Source organism: Primulina eburnea, chromosome 12, assembly GCF_022965805.1.
Source record: "Primulina eburnea isolate SZY01 chromosome 12, ASM2296580v1, whole genome shotgun sequence".
NCBI lineage: Eukaryota > Viridiplantae > Streptophyta > Magnoliopsida > Lamiales > Gesneriaceae > Primulina > Primulina eburnea.
The window spans coordinates 7,510,376-7,532,373 of NC_133112.1; the positions used below are offsets into that span (position 1 = coordinate 7,510,376).

The following is a 21,998-nucleotide window of genomic DNA, read 5'->3' on the forward strand; positions in this document are numbered from 1 at the left end:
CTTCCATTGCAAATTTATTAGCGGTCCATTTAACATATATAAACAAGTTTCTAAAACTCGCCTTGTGCTTTTGAAACCGTTTTAAAGACAATAAAGCAATTGTAAAACAAGTTTTCCAACTCTAAACATGTCTTTTTGTCTCGTGAATTCTCTAATCCATTAACCATCATTGCCTTTCCATATATCTTCACGCATCAAATCTAAACAATGAGCAGCACATGAAGATCAATACAAATAAGGATATTGTGCTTCCAAATGGCGTCATGTTCATTCAAATTTAAGAACAATATATAAATTACATATTAGAACTTTAATTATTATTTTTTTTTTTGTATAACGTGATAGAACTGATATCAAAATTTAAAACCATACAAGCTAAAATATTTTTGCTTGCATCATCAGTAAAAATTTGAACCACATTATTTTCACAATTTGTTGCACATTTTTGTCCAACTCCTCAAATAGTTTTGCACCCTTGTGAGAATAGCTCGATCCATCTATAGATTCTATAAACACACTCCATCTTGAATTATTTACTAAAAAATCAATGTCCTATTTTTTTTATTTGTCAACTTATCTACCATTAAAGTACACTCATATTTGACATAATCATCTGTGTATTCTTTCAATATTAATTGCGTATGTAATCATCTGTGTATTCTTTCAATATTAATTGCGTATGTTTTAAACTCCTTTTTAAACAATTAACTCTAACTTCTTGTAAGCAGAGGACTCATTTCACAACAAATTGTCCAACAACTTCAATAAATTGTTTAAAACTATCATAATTCTTGACATTAAATGGAATATATGCATCATACATCGATCTACCGAACATTTGCATCGCATTCTCCCCCAATTTCTTTTTTTTTTCCATACAACTTTGTATCTTTTTTCTTTCCTTGCTTCACAATCTCATCAACATCTTGTCGGAAATATAAATCTATTAGGTCAGTTTGTTTTAGTTTCTTCCCTTAAAAATCAGGTGCAAGACTAGAACAATGACCAAATGAAGCTGTAAGTTTTTTTTTTTGTTGGGGCATCTTTTTCGACTTCCAAACTGCAACTTCATCAAAGTGAGAGATCACATCCATTTGATTTTTCATTTCTTTCTTTTTGCCATATAAAAACCGATTTCTTCTTTCATTTACTCTGAACATTTTGGGTTTCTTATTTTTATTGTCACCAACAAAACAACAAAATTTTGCTTATGTCGATAAATCACACCATTAGTTATTTCCCCATAAAAATTGCATTCAACTTTATTGATATATTTTTTTTGAGTCTATTTAGAAGATACAAGGACTAAGGAAAATGGAAGCGGGAGCTTAGAAATTCTTGATATGCAGAAATTGCAATTGGAAAAAGAAAATAAGAGCGGCCATTTGCCTGATTTGAATCGCTAGAAATTGAGAAATCAAAACTGTAGTTTTGGGCACTGCACGCAGATAGAACTTAGAATTAAAAGTTTGAGGGAGATTAAAAATCTGTTGAATCTCGTTACACGCATGCAAGGGCATGTGGTTACATGCATACAGGTGGATGTTTATTTTCACAACTATGAGCCATGGACCTGAAATGATAAACTAAAATTTGAAAAATCAGTATGCGACTTTACAAAATGTCTCCATTTCAGCCTTGGGAACATATACGACAATCTATATACTTGAACCTACTAGTCAGTCATGTACCAAAATTTAATTTCATTTTGTGCATCACATTCACAATGATATGCATTGGCTCTTTGTCAATAAGGCAACACGGAGGGCATAACAAAGCCAGTGCACCTGAATACCACTGACACACCAGAATTTAACTTATCTATCTGATAGTACGGAGGTGCTCCAAGAAAGCATCGCGTCCCTCGCAACAAAGGGTAGATCTGCAAAGGAATCAAAAGACGAGCGTAAAAATTTAGAAAAGATGCAGGCTCGTGAGATATAAATGAAGCCCGAGGTTCCTCAGAAACTTCACATCACAAAACAATTCCGAGTTCGATTCCAATGAAGCTTTACCTTGTAATACTTGCAACGCGATAGAAGGTATGTCGATTTGGTCCTCGAGAAGTCTGTATACGTCTACCAGCTACAAAAGCATGTCACTGTCATATTTCATGACTCGTTTGGGTTTGAACAAAAACGACAATTCATACGACGATCTAAGGTACAGTGTAAAACTCTATATCCACAAAATTCGCCTCTATAGGAGGAAGACCAAAACAATTTGCTGGGTGGGGAGCCATAAACTACAGTATAAATCTCTCCACTAAAGATGCAAATGATCAGATTGAGTTAACACTACTCATGTTTTTTTCATATCTGAGTTTGAGCTTGTATGTTTTCGTCAGGTCGAAACTCGAAAATGAACTATTTTGGTGCCACTTTTGTTTAGGCTTGGTATTCAAATTCGAACTCAATTAGTTTGGTTCGAACTTAATTATTAAGTTATATACAACAAAGCTCGATTTCATAAGCTTGTCTAACTCTGATTATATAATCAAACTATTAATAAATATATGAAAGCTTGAAGCGGCACACAAGTTATCAAGCAAAACTGTTGGTTCACAAATATATTCAAACAGGTAAGCTCCTATCTCGAGTTAGATAACTTCGATGATAAATCGAATGATATACAAGACAACTCCAAAATTTTTGAGTCGGCTAGATTTGTTTGTTTGTCCTCCTACTCTATATGACACACACAACTCGAGCATACAGTAAAGTCTTAACCAGTGTAAGCACCTTATAAAAAGTAAATACCCGAAGATATCACAAACCTCTTGAACATGGAGCTTGGAATCTTCTGTTAGAGCAAGTATAAGCTGCCTCCGAATTCCTTCGTCAATTAGAAAAAGTCGGGTCCCATCCTTGATAGTGTCTGTCAAATCCAATTTCCTTTCAACTCGCCGTTCAATAGACTTTGGCCTGAATGAGAAGAACCCAGAATCACATAGACAGCCAAAAAATATTGGGCATTTGCAGCTTATGAGCGCCCAAGTAATTTTCTATATCTGGGGTGGGAAAGTAACAAGTTGTGTCACAAAGAAAATTCAAATTATTCTGCTAATGGGAAGAACAGATTCAAACTCAATTAAAAGGTCAACAGAAAGTGATGTACATGTTATTTCCTTGTAGCGCAGGGTTGCTGCTCATTTTTGCTACATTTTCCTTCGCTAGAATAATTAGGTTCTCAAGTCTTTTCCACTGGAAAATGCCATCTTTAAATAGAACCTGGGAAATCAAGTAGAGGATAACATCACAAACTGCACCCTTTAGTAATCTAGAGTCCTCCACAACACATCTTCTAAAATTAGAAGATCAAGCATATACACATATAGAGTAGGAGCCACCAAGAAAAAGGCAAGATCAAATGTACATACATTGTCGGACTCCAAACAAGGACAATACATTTTTACCAAAGGATAGTAATCTAACCTGAATCAGGCGTTCACGTAAAGCAGGATTCGGGTCTGTCAGGAGACGCTTTGCAATATAAGGATATGCAACCTATTGCAAAATTTTCCACTTGTAATGTCAACAATTTAAAAAAAAAGATAGCGGTAAACAATCACCATGCTTGACAAGTCACAGCTGAATATTGTTAGTATTCAAGGGAATGGTAACTACTCAAGCTTGTATAGCTGTTTATCCCAACTAAACATTTCTACTAATGCAGTTATGTGCCATGTGGTAAGGAACAACTAAAATCGAATAACTCCTAATTTAAAATTTACTAAAACAACTAATGCAGTCAATACACATGGAGTGAAATTAATTGTGGCCCCATTCAGAAGCTGCTAAAGACCCTGAGAAGAAAATAAGCATAAAATCCCCCCTAGCTTCGAATATCTCCAAGATTGTGTCAGCAAGGGAATTATTTGTCTTTCAATGTCATTTGACACTTCTATTCGCCATTAATGATTCATGCGAACGTCTTTAGCAATGACATTTCATTTTTTTTTATTGATTAAAAGCGTGAGTGAAGAATATATTTTTTGGTTTCTTTATTATTTATTACGAACCATGGGGGATTTTCTGGAGCACATTTTAAAACAAATGAGGTTTTGTGCCCCATTTTCTCTCCTCGCAAGGGGTTTCACACCTACTTTTGATATTGCCTACTTTTGAATATCACAAGGGATTTAGACCCATAGAATATAGATTGTTATGGTTTAGTACATATGAGAGCTACGACTATTGGTGATAGATTCAATATTCCTTTCTCCAATATCAGCAGAAATTTCCCATTCTTCCCAGACTAATGTTTAACCAGTTTTATAGAAATTTGTTGGTGTTTTTGGAGCATATTAAAAATCAGGTATTCATTCTACATAACCACAATCCACGTGAAGCATTCCACTAAAAAAAAACTGTTCCAAAATCAAGGGAAAATTGCATCACCTCAAGAAACTTGAAATCTGGTTTCAGGGTGAAACAAATGCCTTCTTGAGTCAATAAAGAACGGATAACAAGAGAGAATCTTTCTGGAATACGAATAGGGTAATTGTAAACAAGCTGATTAAATTTTCCTGCAAGAAAAGTGAACAACAGGAGCATATCAATCAAAAGCAAATTCAGCTCATATTTTATGGACTTATCTATGAAAAACAATATTAAACTCTCCATATGAAATAATATAAAAGCACAGTCCCATTTTTCCACTCCATCCCTCCAATTTGCTGTTAAAGAAGAAAGAAAGCACAAACCAAAACAGGATATTGGAATCCACTCAATCACTCGGAGAAATAGTTGAGAATACCTGTGACAATTCTGAAATTAAAGTCAGAAAGACCTTTTCCAAGAGAATTTTGCCAAATTGCTTCAAGAGCTGGAATAATGGGGGATACATCAGTCCCAGGCGCAAGAAAACCAAGCCTAGTAAAATCATTGGCCATCTCAGCATAATCTTCATTTACAGCATGGACAACAGCATCTATCAGTATTTGTTTATTTAGCTGACAAAAAATAGAAAAACAAGTTGGTATTCATCTCTTTTAGAAACTAATGAAGAATGGGAGAAGCAGTAGACTGAGATGATAAAGGTTGAAAATATGAAGTTAGAATATCATGTTCTCCAAACATAGAGATAAGAAATAAAATAATAAACAATATCTTTCATACATTGCATCTCTTTATGGAACTCTCCTCATCCTGAAATGGGCAAATTTTTTTAACACACTATCGTAGAGTTGAACAGCCACAGAACTCTCCCTTTGTGCCCCAAAATGCGTACCCTCATTTCTTTTGTAGACTTCCTTAAATATTATATAGAAAACTTTCTTACCATTGGCAGTTTTTTTTTTTTTTTTTTAAACAGTGATTCACAACCACCACTACGGAGGACAAATATGGAATATTTTTAAGCTCACTTTCTCAATAATTATTTAAAACAATTTGGGACCAAAAGACATATTTAGATCTTCGATGGAGAGAACGCGTATCAATGGTGTTAGTGAGCAATATTTGTTGTACAGTGAGAACAATTGAAATGCTACATTCGTACTACTATGCCGATTTAAAATATTTGAGTTAGTGGTTAGCACAACCATCACTAACTATAGTTTTTGGTAAATTAGCCCGCATTTGGTTCTAAAATTGGTGTCAAAACGCAGAGGAATAGAAGAATTTTCCAAGAGTTAAGAAGAAACAACGGAAGATATCTGAGGAAAAGTCAAGTTCACCTTAGCCAATTGGATTGGAGCGGATAAAACTTTTATGGAGTCCTCTACATTTGACATTTTAAGGGATTGGTCCTATGTGTATTGTTAAAATTAGATGGTTTTATTTGGATGCAGTGGATCGCTAGTCCACTTCTTGTAATGTTAAAAGAACTATATTAATAAAATTTATGTTTCTCATCAAAAAAAAAAAAAATTGGTGTCAAAACTGTGTTTGATTTCTTAAAATTGTAAGTCAAATGCAATTTTTAGTTGGAACATCGTTGGGAGCAAAAACTGTTCACGCTCGAAACTAGAGCTTGAATTACACTGCTGATTAAAAATATTTATGTTGTTCCATTTCTATCAACAATAACTTTTGATAAAATAGCAAACATTTAATTCTATGAATGACTATCTGATAACTATAATACATGCAGTTCAACTGCAACTGCAACCCACAACACACACGATTATGCAGAAGTGTATAGTAAGTGAAAAAGTGGTACAAATTTAACCAAACATAAAAAATCAAAATGACAACAAAATCGACAAACTGCCTCGTGTCCGCGTGTGGATGGCCAAAGTGAACCTTGGACGAATATTCTATGAGCAAGCGCGTTATGTTTTTGCTTAAAGAACAAGCAGAAATCCAAGCCTCTCAGCATATTTATCTTGGTCTGAAACGGTTATATAGATAAAATTATTTAACATTTCTATAAACGAGAGAGAACAGAGGTGCACGGGTATGAAAGCTTTAAGATCAAATTAGTCACTGTTCATCTATGTCCTGGCTAAACCGATTGCATATCCGGATAAGCGGATAGCCCTAGGTAGGAGCTTTGTTTTGACACCAATATTATCCTGTTTATTGCATTATGTTTAGCCAGAATAAATACTGTAGTTAAAAAATGATATATTATTGATTATGATTGAGTTTTACACATGTTTAGTTTCTATTAGGAATAGATCATACTAACTAAATGGATTTCTGATTCATGCTTATTTTTTTGACATATGGGGTTGACTAGTATGATAATTTTGTGGTGTTTTAGAAGTTTTTATTGATATTGTTGGCTGGTGATTATACTGAATTTCCACTCGAATTATATCTGGAATAACCGATGTTGTTGGTTGCCAATTATAATGGTGTGATTTGGGGACTAAATTTCTTGATGTTAACAGTGAATTTTAATTTTAATTTTCAAGGTACTATGGTGAGGAATATTGTGATCATTGTATGTTATGAAAGACAGAGTTGACTAGAAGTGTCCTGATGGTCATATGGTTCTCAAAGTTCATTGCTGTTTAATCTTTATAGGGTTTATAATTTGTTTAATTCACATATATGTGTGAATATGAATGCATTGAGCCTTGACTCACCCCTTGCCGAGTTTGGTATGCCGAAGGATTTCAGAGTTCTGCGGGCGGTGGAACTTGGAGAGAACCATGGCCATTTTTTTTGGTGTTAGAGCTTATTAGACTTTTTCATATTTATTAAATTAGTGGAGTTTTGCATTATATTTTGGGGCTCTTCATATTCGTTTTACGTTGGTTAGCAAAATTTGTGCAGGCAAACTTGTATATGTTTTTGGCTTGCTATTTAATTTATATTTAACCTGAATAGTATGTTTATTTTCGAAATGAGAAGGCATTTAATGAGATGATAGTTGACCTACTTCTAGTGTTTAGGTTGTGACATGGGATTTATTCTAATTAGAGAATATATTACGATACCAAAATTAGAGCTGCAAAAGGAGTCTACACAAGCAAAGGAAAATTAAAAAACACCAGCATTGGACATATGGTTAACTATTACGAAGAAGCAAGAAAATAAAAGGTGTAAGTTAACAATTTCTCACCTGACTGAGAACAGCTACATTCCCAAAATCTACGTAAGCAATGCGCCCATCACGCATGGCAAAGATATTCCCAGGGTGTGGATCCCCATGAAATAGTCCAAACTCTAGCAACTGCCGCAAGGCAGCACTTACTCCAACAGTCAAAAATCCATTGACATCAATTCCTCCATCCTTGATAGCCTGATTAGAGGAGTACCATAGAATCATATAGAAAACTAGTTTTTAAAAGGTGAATTAACATTCAAACCTGAGGATCGGTGCATCGAATTCCATCTATCCACTCCATCACCAGCACATGGCGCCCAGAGAGCTTTTTGTAAACACGAGGAATTTTGACTGTTGGGTCATTTTTGAAGTTCTCATAAAAATCTTCAATGTTGCGGGCTTCCTAGATAGGCAAAAAGTGGAATATGAATTATAGTTCATCTCTGTGTCAAAATGTGGAATTAATCTAAAGCATATATAAATTACTATTTTCCAAAAGAAACGGAAATATTACTCAAGATTCTTTTACCACTGATCCTATAATAAATATTTAGAAACATGTTTGAACAAAACAAGAAGGGGAGGGGTTGTAATTTTCCCTTTGTCAACAGAAGTGTTCGAAGGCGATACCAAGGTATAATCAAGCTCCTCCAAAAGCTTTTCGCCAAATTCATCGAGTATGAGCTCAGCATTACAACCCAGTTTTTGCAGGCTTATGCCATTCAAGAATGAAGCAAGAGTTCGGAAAAGAAAAAGATCTCTGTAAATAATGGGTTCTATCTCGGGCCTTTGCACCTGCAAACAAATGTCATATATCCATTTTAGAGTATGATACCAAGATGGAACAATTAACGAGCCTCAACCAGAAAGCCATTATCAACAGAAGGCGTGAACGGTGAAACAAGAGTTGAGCTAAGACAAATTCAAGAATACTGGATTTTAGACGTGATTGGTATCAAACAACATAGAAATGAAAAGTATCAACTATACTCAAAGCTATAAAATATACCATGTAAAGTATAAATGGCCAAAACATTTGTATCTTTGAAACAACTGCTTAACATTTGGTATGCCAAATGAAAAACCGGTTTTAAAATTTAATATATGAAAGTGGAATATCACCCCAAATGCATACCATTTGCAAAGTGCAGCACAAAACCAGATTTTTGCAGTATTGCACTCCCAAAACACACAGAGTTGGCACAATGAGTTTGGCACAGTACCTTAATAGCAACATCTTCCCCAGTGGCCCGCAATGTTGCTCGATAAACTTGTCCCAAGCTTGCAGCCGCAATTGTCTTTGATGAAATTTTACTGAAAACAGCTTCAAGTGGCTGGCCTAATTCCTCTTCTATGATGTTAAAAGCAACCTACACCACTTTAATGATGGTTGATTGGTTAAAAATACTTAGAAAATAAGCACAACAAAAAATAAATCAATTACCTGATTGGGAAAAGGAGGAACATCATCTTGAAGGATGCAGAGTTCGTTCATGTAGTCCTCTCTAATAATATCAGGCCTATTTGCCAGCACCTTTTTGCAGAAATCAAATAGAAGAATACTTTAAGAAAAGAAGAGACACTACAAAAGCATGATAGACATGTTTCTACGCTACATGGTTTTAAAATAGTCCATCTTAGCGTTACTTGTGATCCCCATAAATTCATATAAGTAATAGGGTTCTGATTAGTCAAGGTTCGGTTTTACGATTTAATAAACTAAGGATTTTTATTTTGAAGAAATATAGCTAAGGATTTTTGGTATTATGCCTAAGGCTACCCTGCCTTAGGCATAATACCAAGAATTGTCGTACAAGAGCTTAGAGTCACTAATAGTCGCCTTTAGTAAATCCGGAGAATGAATTAGGCTTCATATATAGGTGTAAATCGATGGCTTTCAGTGGATAGCTTTCAGTTTGAAAGTAAAGAGAAGTTCAAAATTACACCAGCTTAGAGTCATTATTGACCGTTGTGCCTTACTTTCAAAATAACTATTTGTATTAGTTCTTAGACGCTTCCATAAGTTATATCTTGGTCTTCAAAAGATTAAAACTTGTGCCATTGCAGCTCTACCGCATTTCGGATCAGACATAAAAGTTCGAAAAAATTATTTGTTCAGCTTCTCAATGCCATTTATAATCTGATCACCTCGGGACCAACAATTATCAATCTATTATAGATATAAACAAAAAAATTTCCATTCAATAAACAAAATCACAACATTACAGAATCTAGAGGGAAAATAGACACCTGTCCAGCTTTGATGAAAGAAGGGCCCAAGTCACACAAGAGATTCCTCAATTGGCGAGCCCGAAAAGGAACAACCTCTTCATCCCGTCCCACGAGAAAATCATACATCAAAGCAGACCAATACAGTCCCAATTTCCACACAATTTCCACTCCTCTACCAATTAATGATAATATAGTTCCCCTTGATTCAAACACTTTACTCCTCACCTAGAGGAGTAACCAAAATTAATTGATAAAGGCCGAAAACCAAAAGAAATAACTTCAGTGATAACAAACCAATGCTTACAATGACGATGAAGCAAAAAAAAAACTCCTAAAGAATGATGCAAACAATGTATGCAAGTGCTACATTGGTATTTTAAGCTAATGCAAATTTAGAAACCGCTTTTACCATAATCTTCAAATTTCAGAAATGTAATCAACATGCAAAGTAAGTTTCACTAGATAACAGCACCACTTGGCGGGTTCGAATCATTTCAAAGCTAAAGAGTATTCTGCAGAGGCTACAATCCACATAATTTCTATTACTTAAGACCAAAAGGTTCAGACTCTTGTCTTGCTCGTCAAGCAACAACAAAACTCACAAGTCCGGCCTTCTTTGGTGTGAAATAATCATACTGAAAAGTTCGCATTACCTCGAGAGCATATTGTTGTGTTTACATATTCAAACCAGTTTTACAACTAAAAATTCCGAAAATATCAGATGAACTGCTAGAAAGTATACATACGATTGATTACGTCGAATTAAAATAATAAGTAACAAATGCGATTTAATTTCAGTAATTTTATTTTACTCCAACATGTTAAAATTCGGTAATGACTCACTGTAACAATAAAATATTCAGAAGACTGCAATAAATATAATCACATACTAATTCCGGTGAATACTTTCGGAATGGAACACAGACGCCGCGTTCGATGTCCAGCTGCTCCAAGGCGCTATTGCCGCTTGTACTTAAAGGGTTCTCGAGTGGTACCAAGGATTCAGTTTTCACAGCACGAATTACACTCCGTCTTCTGCTCCGACATGTACCCACTTCAGAATTCCGATTCGACTTTACATGAACGTTGTAGCTATTTAGACTGCTAACAAATGGGGACAGCAACTGTGAGTCTGAAGACTTAATGTATATAAAGTTCGAGCAGATCAACGCCATATTTAAATCCTATAATTGCGTATAAAAACTGAATAAATTCAGGTTTAGTTCCAAAAAAATGGTGCCTTTATGCAGTGACGTGCGTATATTCTACGAAATTCAGAAAAATTTAGCTCAATTCGAGGTGGGTTTTTGCTGAAAGTTCATGGGAATGCCGTGTTCATGATTTTCAGGGTGAGGATGATCAGGAAATTGGGGTGGAGAAGAGAGGAGATAGTTGCCGCTTCCGCGAGTTGTATGTTCCGTTGTTAAAGTTGTACTTAAATTTTTTTTTTCCAACTACTTTAATATAGTGAAATAATATAATTTTATTCGTTTTATTTACACATATAAGTGCAAATTAATGAGTTTATTTTTTTGAAATATATATACTTTTTATTAGGTATGAATTAAATAATGATACACACATATCTGATAGAGTAGGTCTCGTGTGATATGATCTGATGAATTTTTATCTGTGATACGAGTCAAATCTACTGATATTCACAATAAAAAGTAATATTCTTAGCATAAAAATTAATATTTTTTGATGGATAACCCAAATAAAATATCTGTCTCACAAAATACAACTCGTAACACACAATTTTTTGTCTATCTCATAATAATAATAATTTATTGTGAGATAGTTTAATAAATCTATTTTTATGAGACCGAACACCATATTGATAATTAAATTGAAAAATAAAATTTTTAACATAAAAAATTATATTTTTTACACGTCTGATTGATTTTTGGGGTTAGCAGAGAAAATCGCAGGAACTTCGACAATCATGACTGGCAAGGCCAAGCCCAAGAAGCACACGGCAAAGGAGATTGCTTCCAAAGTCGACGCTGCTACGACCAACCGCGGCGGAGGGAAGGCGGGCCTCGCAGATCGTTCCGGACTGGATAAAGGTGGACACGCTAAACTTGAATGCCCCCTCTGCAAGACCACTGCACCCGACATGAAGTCTATGCAGATTCACCACGAAGCGCGCCACCCCAAGATCCCCTTTGACGAGTCCTCGCTCGGAAATCTTCACGCCGGAGCCGATACCTCCAAGCCTAAGCCCTGGGTGCGAGGCAGCCTCAAGAAGTGAAGCTCGATCCCCTCTTTTCTTGATTGCTGTTCCCTGTCAAAACCAGAAAAAAGTTTCATATCGCTATTTGCACTTGTCCTATTACGTAGATACTTGCATCAGCAACAATTTTAGCAGACTTGGGAAACTTCTGTGTTGCTGTATTGTCATATGCCGCTTTGCTTTATCATGTTGTATGCATTAAAACTGCATATCTGTGTGGATGAAGTTGCTTTGTGGTATGTCTGTGCTAACTGGTGTTGTTTATTATTGTTTGATTTGCAAGATATGGAGAAATAACCCCCCATCATTCTTGAGAAGAAAAAATTGGACTTGTGTATCACAATAAGTAGAACATGAAAACCTGTTATGGAAATTGGAAAATGTGCTTGTAGATTCGTAAGGGGTGATGCGATGCTTTCTTGGCTCTTATCACTTATCACTCTTGTGAAGAAAAAAATTTGACTTATGCATCACAATAAGTGGAACTTGAAAACCTGTATGGAAATCAGAAAATGTTCGCAGAGTTTCATAAAGGGGTGATGCTTTGTTGACCCTAGTAGTTGATCGTGTGGAAAGACCAATCTGTTTAGGAACAACAGGGGTGACATAGCTTCTTTTTTTAACGCTTTTTGTTGTTCTATCATTTTCTGATGTGTTAAACGTTGCATGGATGAGTTATGCTTTTACCTATGTGATTGTTATTCGAATTGGAGGGCTTTTTTTTAGTATTATCAATGTCAGTTCATTGAGATATGCTGAGCATTACTGCTAAGTTGTCTGTCTTTTGATTTCAAAACGATAAGAAGAAAAACCGAGTCACTTGAGAATCTTTTTATCTTTAGTTTGTGATTTATAGAAGTTTTGGATGTCACTGTGCCCTTGGGTATCACTCAAATGAAATCATGTGGTTTCTTTCTTCTGTGTGATTGATTCTCTCACTGTTTTAGTATGAAGGGCTGTGGATAAGAAATTAGAACGGCACACATTACCAGTACTACTTCTCTGCTCTGTTTTATAGGAATAGCTTTGTCACAATTCATGAAAGTAGATTTTAATGGATTTGCTGAAATACTGTATTGAGTTTATGCTTGATTTCTGATATGCATGCATCTGCAAAATTGTTGTGACAATGAGCTTTATATCATTATATGGTAGTCGAGGCTTACTGTCAAAACTTTGTTAACATATTCTAGTTTCCCACAGTTTCTCATCTACTTTGGCAACATATCTGGGCAAGTTTGTTATGAAACATTAAACTCAGCAGTTCGATATGAATATCTTCTGGTTACTAAACGAAGTAGATATATCTAGTTCAAACTTCACACACATGCCAATTAGATGTATGTGTGTTGAATGTACTACAATATTTAAGTTGTGGATTGAAAATTCAATTTATTTTGCCAGTGTCCTTAATCATTTTTATTGGAATTTTGGTACAACAAAAACATGATGCTATCAGGACTGTATATTTTGGCAAACTGTGAACTTTCTTTCGTTGTATAGTTCCAGATCATGGTTTCGCTCGTCGTCAAAATATGGTATTGTTCTAGTGATTGATTGTAAATTAGATTTCCTCTAATGTTGTATATCTTGCATGTTATCAATTTCACATGTTCTTTTGTTGTTGGTGATGTTGCCAAGTGCTCTGTTTGAGGTATTGCCATACTGTTCGTTTATATTTTTTTACATGCTCCAACACTTATTTTCATTATCTGTTTTATGGCGTTGAACTAATATATTATTGTCATGTTTGACGTGATGATTTGTTTTCGACTCCATGAGCAAGGTGTTTCGGCATGGTTCTTGTTATGTTTGACAAGAATGGTATATTCTATGTGCGTGTGAGCAGTTTCTTGTTTCCTTTTCAACCTGATTCTAATGGTCTGTATGGATCAGAGTTAGTTTCTGGTGTCTAGCTCTAGAACATAATTCTGGGTTCTGAGGGAAATTCTTGTGCAATTTTTTATGCTTGGAGACTGAACCTTATTTCAGACGTCAAGAAATAGTGATGGAATAGATAGTACGGCGCTTAATAATTCGTCCGTTTTCTGTGTTCTTCATCCCTTGAAAATTATTCTCCTTGGGCCTTGCCTGCGCCAAGCAGTTGTAAGCAAAAGAATGTAATAGCATTTTAACTAATCGAGCAAGCCGAAAATTATCTTAATTCTAGTGGATGATCTTTTGCTTACAAAATTTGTGACAGACTGATCTCGGGCTTTCTAGTTTTCCTTGTAACTGTGCCGATGAGACAGACACGCTTCCCCAGTGTATTGCATCTCACTCAGCTGACTGTTTTTGTAGCTAAACATTTTGATCCATAGCTGGAAAAAAAAATTAAGAAGACAAAGGGACTAGAATGCGAAATTAAATAAGAAAATAAAAATAAAAAAAAAAAAAAAAGAATAGGACAAAACCCACAATGATACTTTCATTAAGATTCTTTATGAAAAAAAAAAGATTCTTTATGAATAACACATATTAATTTATTTTTTTTACAATTTTAATGTGATTTTATTTAAATATAATAATTTTGTTTATCATTATGATATTATCTTTATTTTAATAAAAATCAAATTAATTATAAAAAGAATGTATATGTATGCAACGTGTATGTTGGTACAATATATATATATATATATATATATATATATATATATATATATATATATATATATATATATATATATAACAGTAACATATCCAGACTTCGATTAATGATGACATTGGGGTTTTTTTTTAAAAAAATCTAGTTACTCTTTTTTTGGGTCTTATTTTGCGGTCAATAATTACAAATGAAGACATTAATGTGAATCTTAACTACTTAATTATTTGTTATATATAGCTAGGCTAATAACAAAAATTACCATGAATTTAGATTGAGTAGTTGTTCACACACACACACACACACACAAATACATACATATATTATACATATAATATTATATATATATATATATATATATATATATATATATATATATATATATATATATATACTAGGAACGAACACGTGCGATGCACGTGGGTGACTAATAATGAAAAATATAATCTCGAGAATTAGATAATATTTAAAATCGTTTGAATAAAATTTTGTTTATGAGTATTTATTAATCTAAATACATCAAAAAACAATACATTATGACAATAAATCATATATATTCACTTATTTATATGACATTTTTCAATCCGCTGATTATAACATAATGACAGCTCTCTTAAATCAACAAAAATATTTTTCATCCAAATATCATTCAAAATGAAAAACAATAAAAATAAAATTAATAGAATAGTGAATTTTACCAAAATCAAAACCACAATGTACTTAAATAGAGTACAGACAAATGTCAAATAAAATTATCTTAATTTACTAAATTATCATAATAATGTTAAAATAAAACCGTTAAAACTTGTTACTAAGTTAAATATCACTTGTGCTTTTGTTAACTTTTAACCCCTTGTGGATTTTATTTAACTTTCTATGTTTTTTTTAAAATACATATTATAGATAATTAATTTTATATCAGAATCAATCATTTATAAATTAATATTGGTGATTAATAATTTCAGTGAAATAAAATTTTTTAACATAATATCACTCAAATAAATATGTGTAGTAAAACACATATATAAAATAATATGTAATATTCAGTTAAAAAATATCGTATGTAAAATTGTAATATATAACAAATGATAATAAATTATCAACATAATTCATATTTATTATAATGATTATTTTAATTAAAAAAATTAACAGGATTATATCATAAATTTAGTTCAAAATTAGAAAGTAATTTTCATTCTTTTTAATTTATCATTACTTTTTATTTATATGAATAAAGTTGAAATAGATCAAACTAATCAAATTATTCTGTAAATAAAATATAAATTTTTTTTTGCAAAAAATCATATAGAATCTACATGAACTCAATGTTCATTTTCATTGGAAAAGTATCATAAGATAAATGACATTTACTGACATGATTTTAATAAAACTTGTAGAAAAGTGTAAGCTTGAGATATATATTGAGATATTACTTAAATATCATAATTTAATAAAATAAAGTGTAATATTAAGATATTTTGTAATATTTGTCGTTAATTCAACCAAATAATGAAATAAGGTTATTATCATTTTCAATCACAATCCTTAAATATATTTTCTCAAATAATTTACAACACGTAATTAATTTAGTTAAATTATCGTAATATTAATCGAGTTATACCTGATCACAAATCAAATGATTTCATCCGAAAGCAAACCAATATACTATCTTAACCACACTTCACCTCAACTATTTCATCATGACAAATTTTGAGTGGAGGTGATAATGACAATCATTTACCCACACATATGCTCCGTTGAGTTGCAATAATAATAATAATAATAATATTATTATTATTATTATTATACTATTTATTAGTAATCATGACTTAGTTAATGTGGTGTGATACATGAATAATATTTAAACAACATGAACAATTTTGAAATTTAAAAACGAGGTTAAAAGTTCTTGATGTAACAAAACTAAAATAAATATAAACTAATATATAATTCGGAAAATGAGAACTTAAAATGACTATCAAAATAAATCATCGGAAATTAATATAATCTCATAATTTTGTGAAAGATGATAAATTTATTAAATATATTAACCGAACTGTAGAAAAGATGAAGGAAAAGAAATGGTAACAAAACACGAACCATCGATAAATTAAATTAATTAAATCAAAGAAACTAACATAACATCAAATAATTAAGTTAAAAACTAATAGGAGGAGGAAAATAGATAATCACTAAAAGATCCAATGCATTAAACAAATTAATGTAATAAAAGTAAAATAAATATACACTATATAGTTTGGATAGGGGAGCTCAAAATAACCATAAAAATATATCCTTAGAGACCAAGATATAATCTTCAAATTTTGTGAAAAGCGACGAGAAGTAACCGAACTCTGAAAAAGAATAATTCGGGAGAGGAGAACTTAAAATTACTATCAAAATAAATCATTGGGAACTAATATAATCTCATAATTTTGTGAAAGATGATAAATTTATTATATAGATTAACCGAACTGTAAAAAAGACGAAAGGAAAAAATGGTAACAAAACACGAACTGTCGATAAATTAAACTAATTAAATCAAATAAACTAACGTAACATCAAATAATTAAGTTAAAAAACTCATAGAGGGAGGAAAATAGATAATCACTAAAATAAAATGAAACACTAAAAAATCCAATGCATTAAACAAATTAATGTAATAAAAGTAAAATAAATGTACACTATATAGATTGGATAGAAGAGCTCAAAATAACCATCAAAATAAATCCAGAGACCAAGATATAATCTTTAAATTTTCTGAAAAGTGACAAGAATTAACCGAACTCTGAAAAAAAAACAAGAAGAAGCCATGTAGAATTGCAAGACGGGAAAAAAGGAATGAATTCAATGTTTCAATGAATATTACTGCTCATATATTAATAATAAATAATTATTTATAGTTATTTAAGACAAGCAAAGAAATTACAAGTTAACCTATATAAGAATACAACTTGCTAAGCTAGATAAAGAAGGACATATAGAGAAATTCACAATTGGAAGTGGTATATTTAAATTTAATTTATTAATAATAATAAAATAAAATAATAAGTAGATAGTTATAGTTATTTAAGACAAACAAGAAATTACAACTTAACCCATATAAGAATATAACTTGCTAAGCTAGATAAATAAGGACATATAGGGAAATTCACAATTGAAAGTGGTATATTTATATGTAAGTAGATATATATATATATATATATATATGTATATATATAGAGTATCGTATCCAATCAAGTGTCTTGGTGTATCAAAACTTCCGTACAAGTTTCTCGCTTGACCACCACTATTCCAAATCACCCGCCAACCAATTATATGATTATCCAACTAGGCCGGGAATATATCAGCACATTCGTTATGTGATTATGATCATTCTTATATATCATAACTTTTACATATATATCAATGAGATGTCACAATTTAATACATCACAAAAACTTTGCAAGATCATCTCATGCGTCAATTCTGTGATACAGATCATCAATTCGATCTACTTTTCTTTATAAATATAGATCAGATCAACCCGTCTCACGATCGCCTCACAAGTGAGTTACTATTTGATACATATACGTCACTAACCACCGGTGATATATTTCATTCTTTTCATTAATCAAGTGTTAAGATCATATCGACTTAGTAGATTATCTTTAATTTCTCAAGAGTAGTTACACACAGACATATACATATATGTGTGTATATATATATATATATATATATATCATATATATATATATATATACATATATATATATATATATATATATATACATATACATATATATATTATATAGGTATGTGGAATTAATAAAGTTCCATTAATTTTGCATGGCAATGGATCAAACAACTTCCATTATTAATCAGTAGAGACTGATATATCCCTATCTTTCTCTCTCACTCGATATCACACACACATACTACCACCACCTTCAAATTTTCTTCTTCTGTTTTCTATATTTATTATATAATTTCTCCTGTAAATACATATCCACCAATGTGATCAAACATGTACAGTATCAATCAAAATCTTGAAAACCCTAATCTAATAATCATCAGGGTTTTCCATTGATTGATACTGTGACAAAATATATATTCCAAAATAGTTATCATATATATATATATATATATATGAATCATCAAGAAAGCTATGTATGTATAAAAATATTTAATGCGTGACTAACAATTTGTTCGTTCAGATTTTTAATTTTTTTTTTTTACCTTCTGTTTTCCAATTCCTATGGTTGATTCCAATTATTGATTTGGACATGGAGTCGAATCATACCCGCGACGACAGCTCTAGATCACCATCAGCTCCGATGATCAACAGAAATCAAGAAATATGTCATAGGCCGTCGGCGCTGCTTCACGTAGATCAGCGTGAAAATATTACGATAAATAGGGGTGGCGGAGGCGGGCGGAGGAAAATGATTAGCATCGCGGAGAGGAGGGCCGCAAAATGTGGTTTCAATGTTCGGAACATGAATGTGCAGCCCCGATTCCTGATCAGGACCGCACAGACGACGCCCCATCTTACGTCGCCGACACTGCTACGCTCGCCGTATTTCACGGTGCCACCTGGCATTAGCCCCTCCGCCTTGCTAGACTCCCCGGTGATGCTACCAAATGCTCAGGTACCAGTTATTATACCTCTTTATATGCATGCATGTAGACAGACATATATTTATCAAACATTTATAACAGCGTATGTGCATGGAAATTTTTTTGTTAACAATTAATAGATTTAGTTTTTTCATCAATGCATGTAATGAAAATTAAGGTAATACTAAGAAAGTTGGCTTCTCAAAAGATTTGCAATGTGATTTATCCAATATTGTGGCGATACCATTACAAAGTTAACTAAGTTTTAAGTTTAATAAATCTATTACAAGTACTATGCAAACGACATTATAAGCATTAAATTTGTCAAAGAATAAGTTTTAGAGTACTGTTTGAAATTTTTTTCTGCAACAAGTAAACAATAAATTAAAGAAAGGCCGCAGTGAGGTCATGGAGCATCCAAAGTGTTTGAAATACAACTAACTAGGTGGAAGAATCCTCGAAAACTCGATCCACGCCATTTATCAAATCCGTCTTAAATCATCAAGAGATCTAGCCATTTTCTTGTAAAGATGAAATTTGCAAACAAGCATGCATGGATGTGTACATAAGAATGCCTTTGGTTGTATAAACAAAGTTTTAGACAGGGCTAATTAATTAACGGACACTTTGGATGAATTTTGGTTATGTATATATAGGGGGCACAGCTATCTCCAACCACTGGGAGCTTTCAATTCCCATCACCCAATCACGACAAGTTAAAGCTCAAATGGAAACTTGCTGCCAATGGGAATACGGATCCTTGTTCAGCCAACAATTACATAAGGCCTCAAACCAAATCTATGAATTCGGTATGTTTCAGGTTTTCCTTTTGTTTTGTAATGAAATGAATTAAGCTAATGTCGTCCCATATATATCATGAATTAATCTTGCAGCTGGCAGTTGAGAATTACTTTGAATATCCAGTGGATATGCAAGAAAATGAGAAAAAAGTGTGTGTGGAAAAGCAACAAAGGGGAGCATACTTTCCTAAAGAAGTGACAAGAGATTCAGAAGATGGCTACTATTGGAGAAAATATGGCCAGAAACATGTGAAGGGGAGTGAATATCCAAGGAGTTATTACAAATGCACCCACACTAGCTGCCTGGTCAAGAAGAAGGTGGAGCGATCTCACGACGGCCATATTACAGAGATCGTGTACAAGAGCTCTCACAATCACCCGAAACCTCAGCCCTTTAAGCGGTTTGGTGCCGATGTACTGGAGATCAATAACGATATCAAGGGTGCAACGTTAACTAGGAATACAGGGTTGGATTCATCGGTTGGTTTTAACGGGGGAGCGTATTCTTCAAATCCGTCGGTTCAGACTACTCATAGTTTTAAATCTGATTCATTACCTATGTCGATGAAAGATTTCGAAGCTCAAGAATTTCATGTCGTTGAAGATCAAGATGTGGAAAGCACTGAAAGCATGTCCTTCCATGATGAAGATGATGATCAGAACGCTGATTCTGATTCCAAGAAAAGGTATGTATAGATAACATAAACAAGCAATGCTAGTTTATAAATTTTAACATCGAAATATAAAACCAAATACATTTTACTATTGGTAGGAAGAGGGAGAGCTTTTCGATTGAGTCAAACATATCGAGGTCCACTCGGGAGCCACGAGTTGTCGTCCAGATAGAGAGCGATATTGATATTCTTGATGATGGATATCGGTGGAGGAAATACGGACAAAAGGTTGTTAAAGGAAATCCTAACCCGAGGTTGGTAAATTTTTGCAAAATACACACATTGCTAGATAGTGTAGGTAATCGACAATATGTCAGATATGTGATCACTTTTTCGATTTTCTTGCATGCATATATGTGTGTGGATATATACAGGAGCTACTACAAGTGCACGAGCCCCGGTTGTCCTGTGCGGAAGCATGTTGAAAGAGCAGCAAATGACTTAAAATCTGTCATTACGACGTACGAGGGGAAACATAACCATGAAGTGCCTGTGGCCGCGGCGGCAGCAGCTTCGTCGAAATATATGGCCATGGGCACGGGCCATGTCCTACAAACCGATCATCAACTGCCACAAGCTCCTAACAGCGTTACAGAATTTTCTTCATCAGCGATGTCGAACAATGCGTCGAAACTAAGCAAGCAATTAGTTCAGCATCTTCCCCAGCCATTTTATAATTTCAACAAAACAAAGTCGTCATTTGCCTTCAATTACAACGATCATCACCTGATCATGAGGTCTAACTCCAATATGTCTACAACCACAACTGGGAATAATCTCCTCAATTTCGGATCTTCTTCGGCTAATTATCCAGTCTCCTTTCCTCCATTTCACTATGGCTCTCTTCTAATGAATGGAAATTTCATCAAGAACTATCCCACGAATTCTACTAGCCTTTACCCCATAGGTACTGCACATTTGCCCGAATATATGTCGACTATGAACCCTGTTCAAGCTCCCGAATCAGCTGTCAACGGCAGCAACTTTTATATCGGAAACTACGGTACTGTAGCTTGTAATCAAGGACAGGAAATCATAGAATGCCATGGAAACATTATGAAACCAAAGGAAGATCAGAAAAGGCATGAGGGTGATCACATATATGATACTTGTCTATCTATTCCTAATCATGGAAATGGAATAATGTAGATACTATCTTCCTTTTTTGGCTATGTTTTCATTCAATAATTTCTTGGTTTCATTTTTCTATTTCTGCCCTTTGTTTCCCAAGCAAAATCTATGGTAGGAATGAGTTATTTTCTTCCTTCTTTCTTGCTTATAATATGTATGCAAGTGAGCGGTGATGAAAAGCATGATTAGTCAAGTTTTGTGAAATTTGCGTTATCGCCTGA

General features: G+C 33.3%; 3 protein-coding genes across 4 annotated transcripts; 2 read left to right on the forward strand and 1 right to left on the reverse strand.

The window, feature by feature from the left end:
• Positions 1–1,568: 1,568 nt before the first annotated feature.
• LOC140807092 (protein ACTIVITY OF BC1 COMPLEX KINASE 1, chloroplastic) lies at positions 1,569–11,178 on the reverse strand. Its single transcript, XM_073163771.1, has 14 exons — positions 10,626–11,178; positions 9,754–9,960; positions 8,948–9,037; positions 8,727–8,873; positions 8,134–8,298; positions 7,766–7,906; positions 7,519–7,698; positions 4,759–4,954; positions 4,401–4,528; positions 3,435–3,506; positions 3,118–3,230; positions 2,777–2,924; positions 2,016–2,085; positions 1,569–1,882 (listed from the first exon to the last, which is right to left on the reverse strand). The coding sequence occupies exons 1-14, from the start codon at positions 10,908–10,910 to the stop codon at positions 1,818–1,820; spliced, it is 2,007 nt and encodes a 668-aa protein (XP_073019872.1). The 5' UTR covers positions 10,911–11,178; the 3' UTR covers positions 1,569–1,817.
• A 445-nt stretch (positions 11,179–11,623) lies between these two features.
• LOC140808348 (protein METHYLENE BLUE SENSITIVITY 1-like) lies at positions 11,624–12,210 on the forward strand. Its single transcript, XM_073165449.1, has one exon. It carries the CDS (start codon positions 11,681–11,683, stop codon positions 11,987–11,989), a length of 309 nt encoding a protein of 102 aa, XP_073021550.1. The 5' UTR covers positions 11,624–11,680; the 3' UTR covers positions 11,990–12,210.
• A 6,338-nt stretch (positions 12,211–18,548) lies between these two features.
• LOC140808479 (probable WRKY transcription factor 4) lies at positions 18,549–21,998 on the forward strand. Of its 2 annotated transcripts, none has more exons than XM_073165634.1 (5): positions 18,549–19,204; positions 19,829–19,981; positions 20,066–20,658; positions 20,745–20,900; positions 21,021–21,998. In XM_073165634.1, the coding sequence occupies exons 1-5, from the start codon at positions 18,839–18,841 to the stop codon at positions 21,793–21,795; spliced, it is 2,043 nt and encodes a 680-aa protein (XP_073021735.1). In that variant the 5' UTR covers positions 18,549–18,838; the 3' UTR covers positions 21,796–21,998. The 2 variants fall into 2 exon arrangements, with proteins under 2 accessions (XP_073021735.1, XP_073021736.1); XM_073165635.1 differs by having other exon boundaries at positions 18,550–19,204; positions 19,829–19,985; positions 20,073–20,658.

Excerpts from the sequence above, each read along its gene's own strand:
- LOC140807092 (XM_073163771.1), bottom strand. The coding sequence starts at position 10,910 with ATGGCGTTGATCTGCTCGAACTTTATATACATTAAGTCTTCAGACTCA. Across the intron at positions 7,699-7,765 it reads TTCGATGCACCGATCCTCAG|GCTATCAAGGATGGAGGAAT; the intron begins GTTTGAATGTTA and ends TCCTCTAATCAG. Across the intron at positions 2,086-2,776 it reads CCAAGCTCCATGTTCAAGAG|CTGGTAGACGTATACAGACT; the intron begins GTTTGTGATATC and ends ATGCTTTTGTAG.
- LOC140808348 (XM_073165449.1), top strand. The coding sequence starts at position 11,681 with ATGACTGGCAAGGCCAAGCCCAAGAAGCACACGGCAAAGGAGATTGCT.
- LOC140808479 (XM_073165634.1), top strand. The coding sequence starts at position 18,839 with ATGGAGTCGAATCATACCCGCGACGACAGCTCTAGATCACCATCAGCT. Across the intron at positions 20,659-20,744 it reads GATTCTGATTCCAAGAAAAG|GAAGAGGGAGAGCTTTTCGA; the intron begins GTATGTATAGAT and ends TACTATTGGTAG. Across the intron at positions 20,901-21,020 it reads AAAGGAAATCCTAACCCGAG|GAGCTACTACAAGTGCACGA; the intron begins GTTGGTAAATTT and ends GGATATATACAG.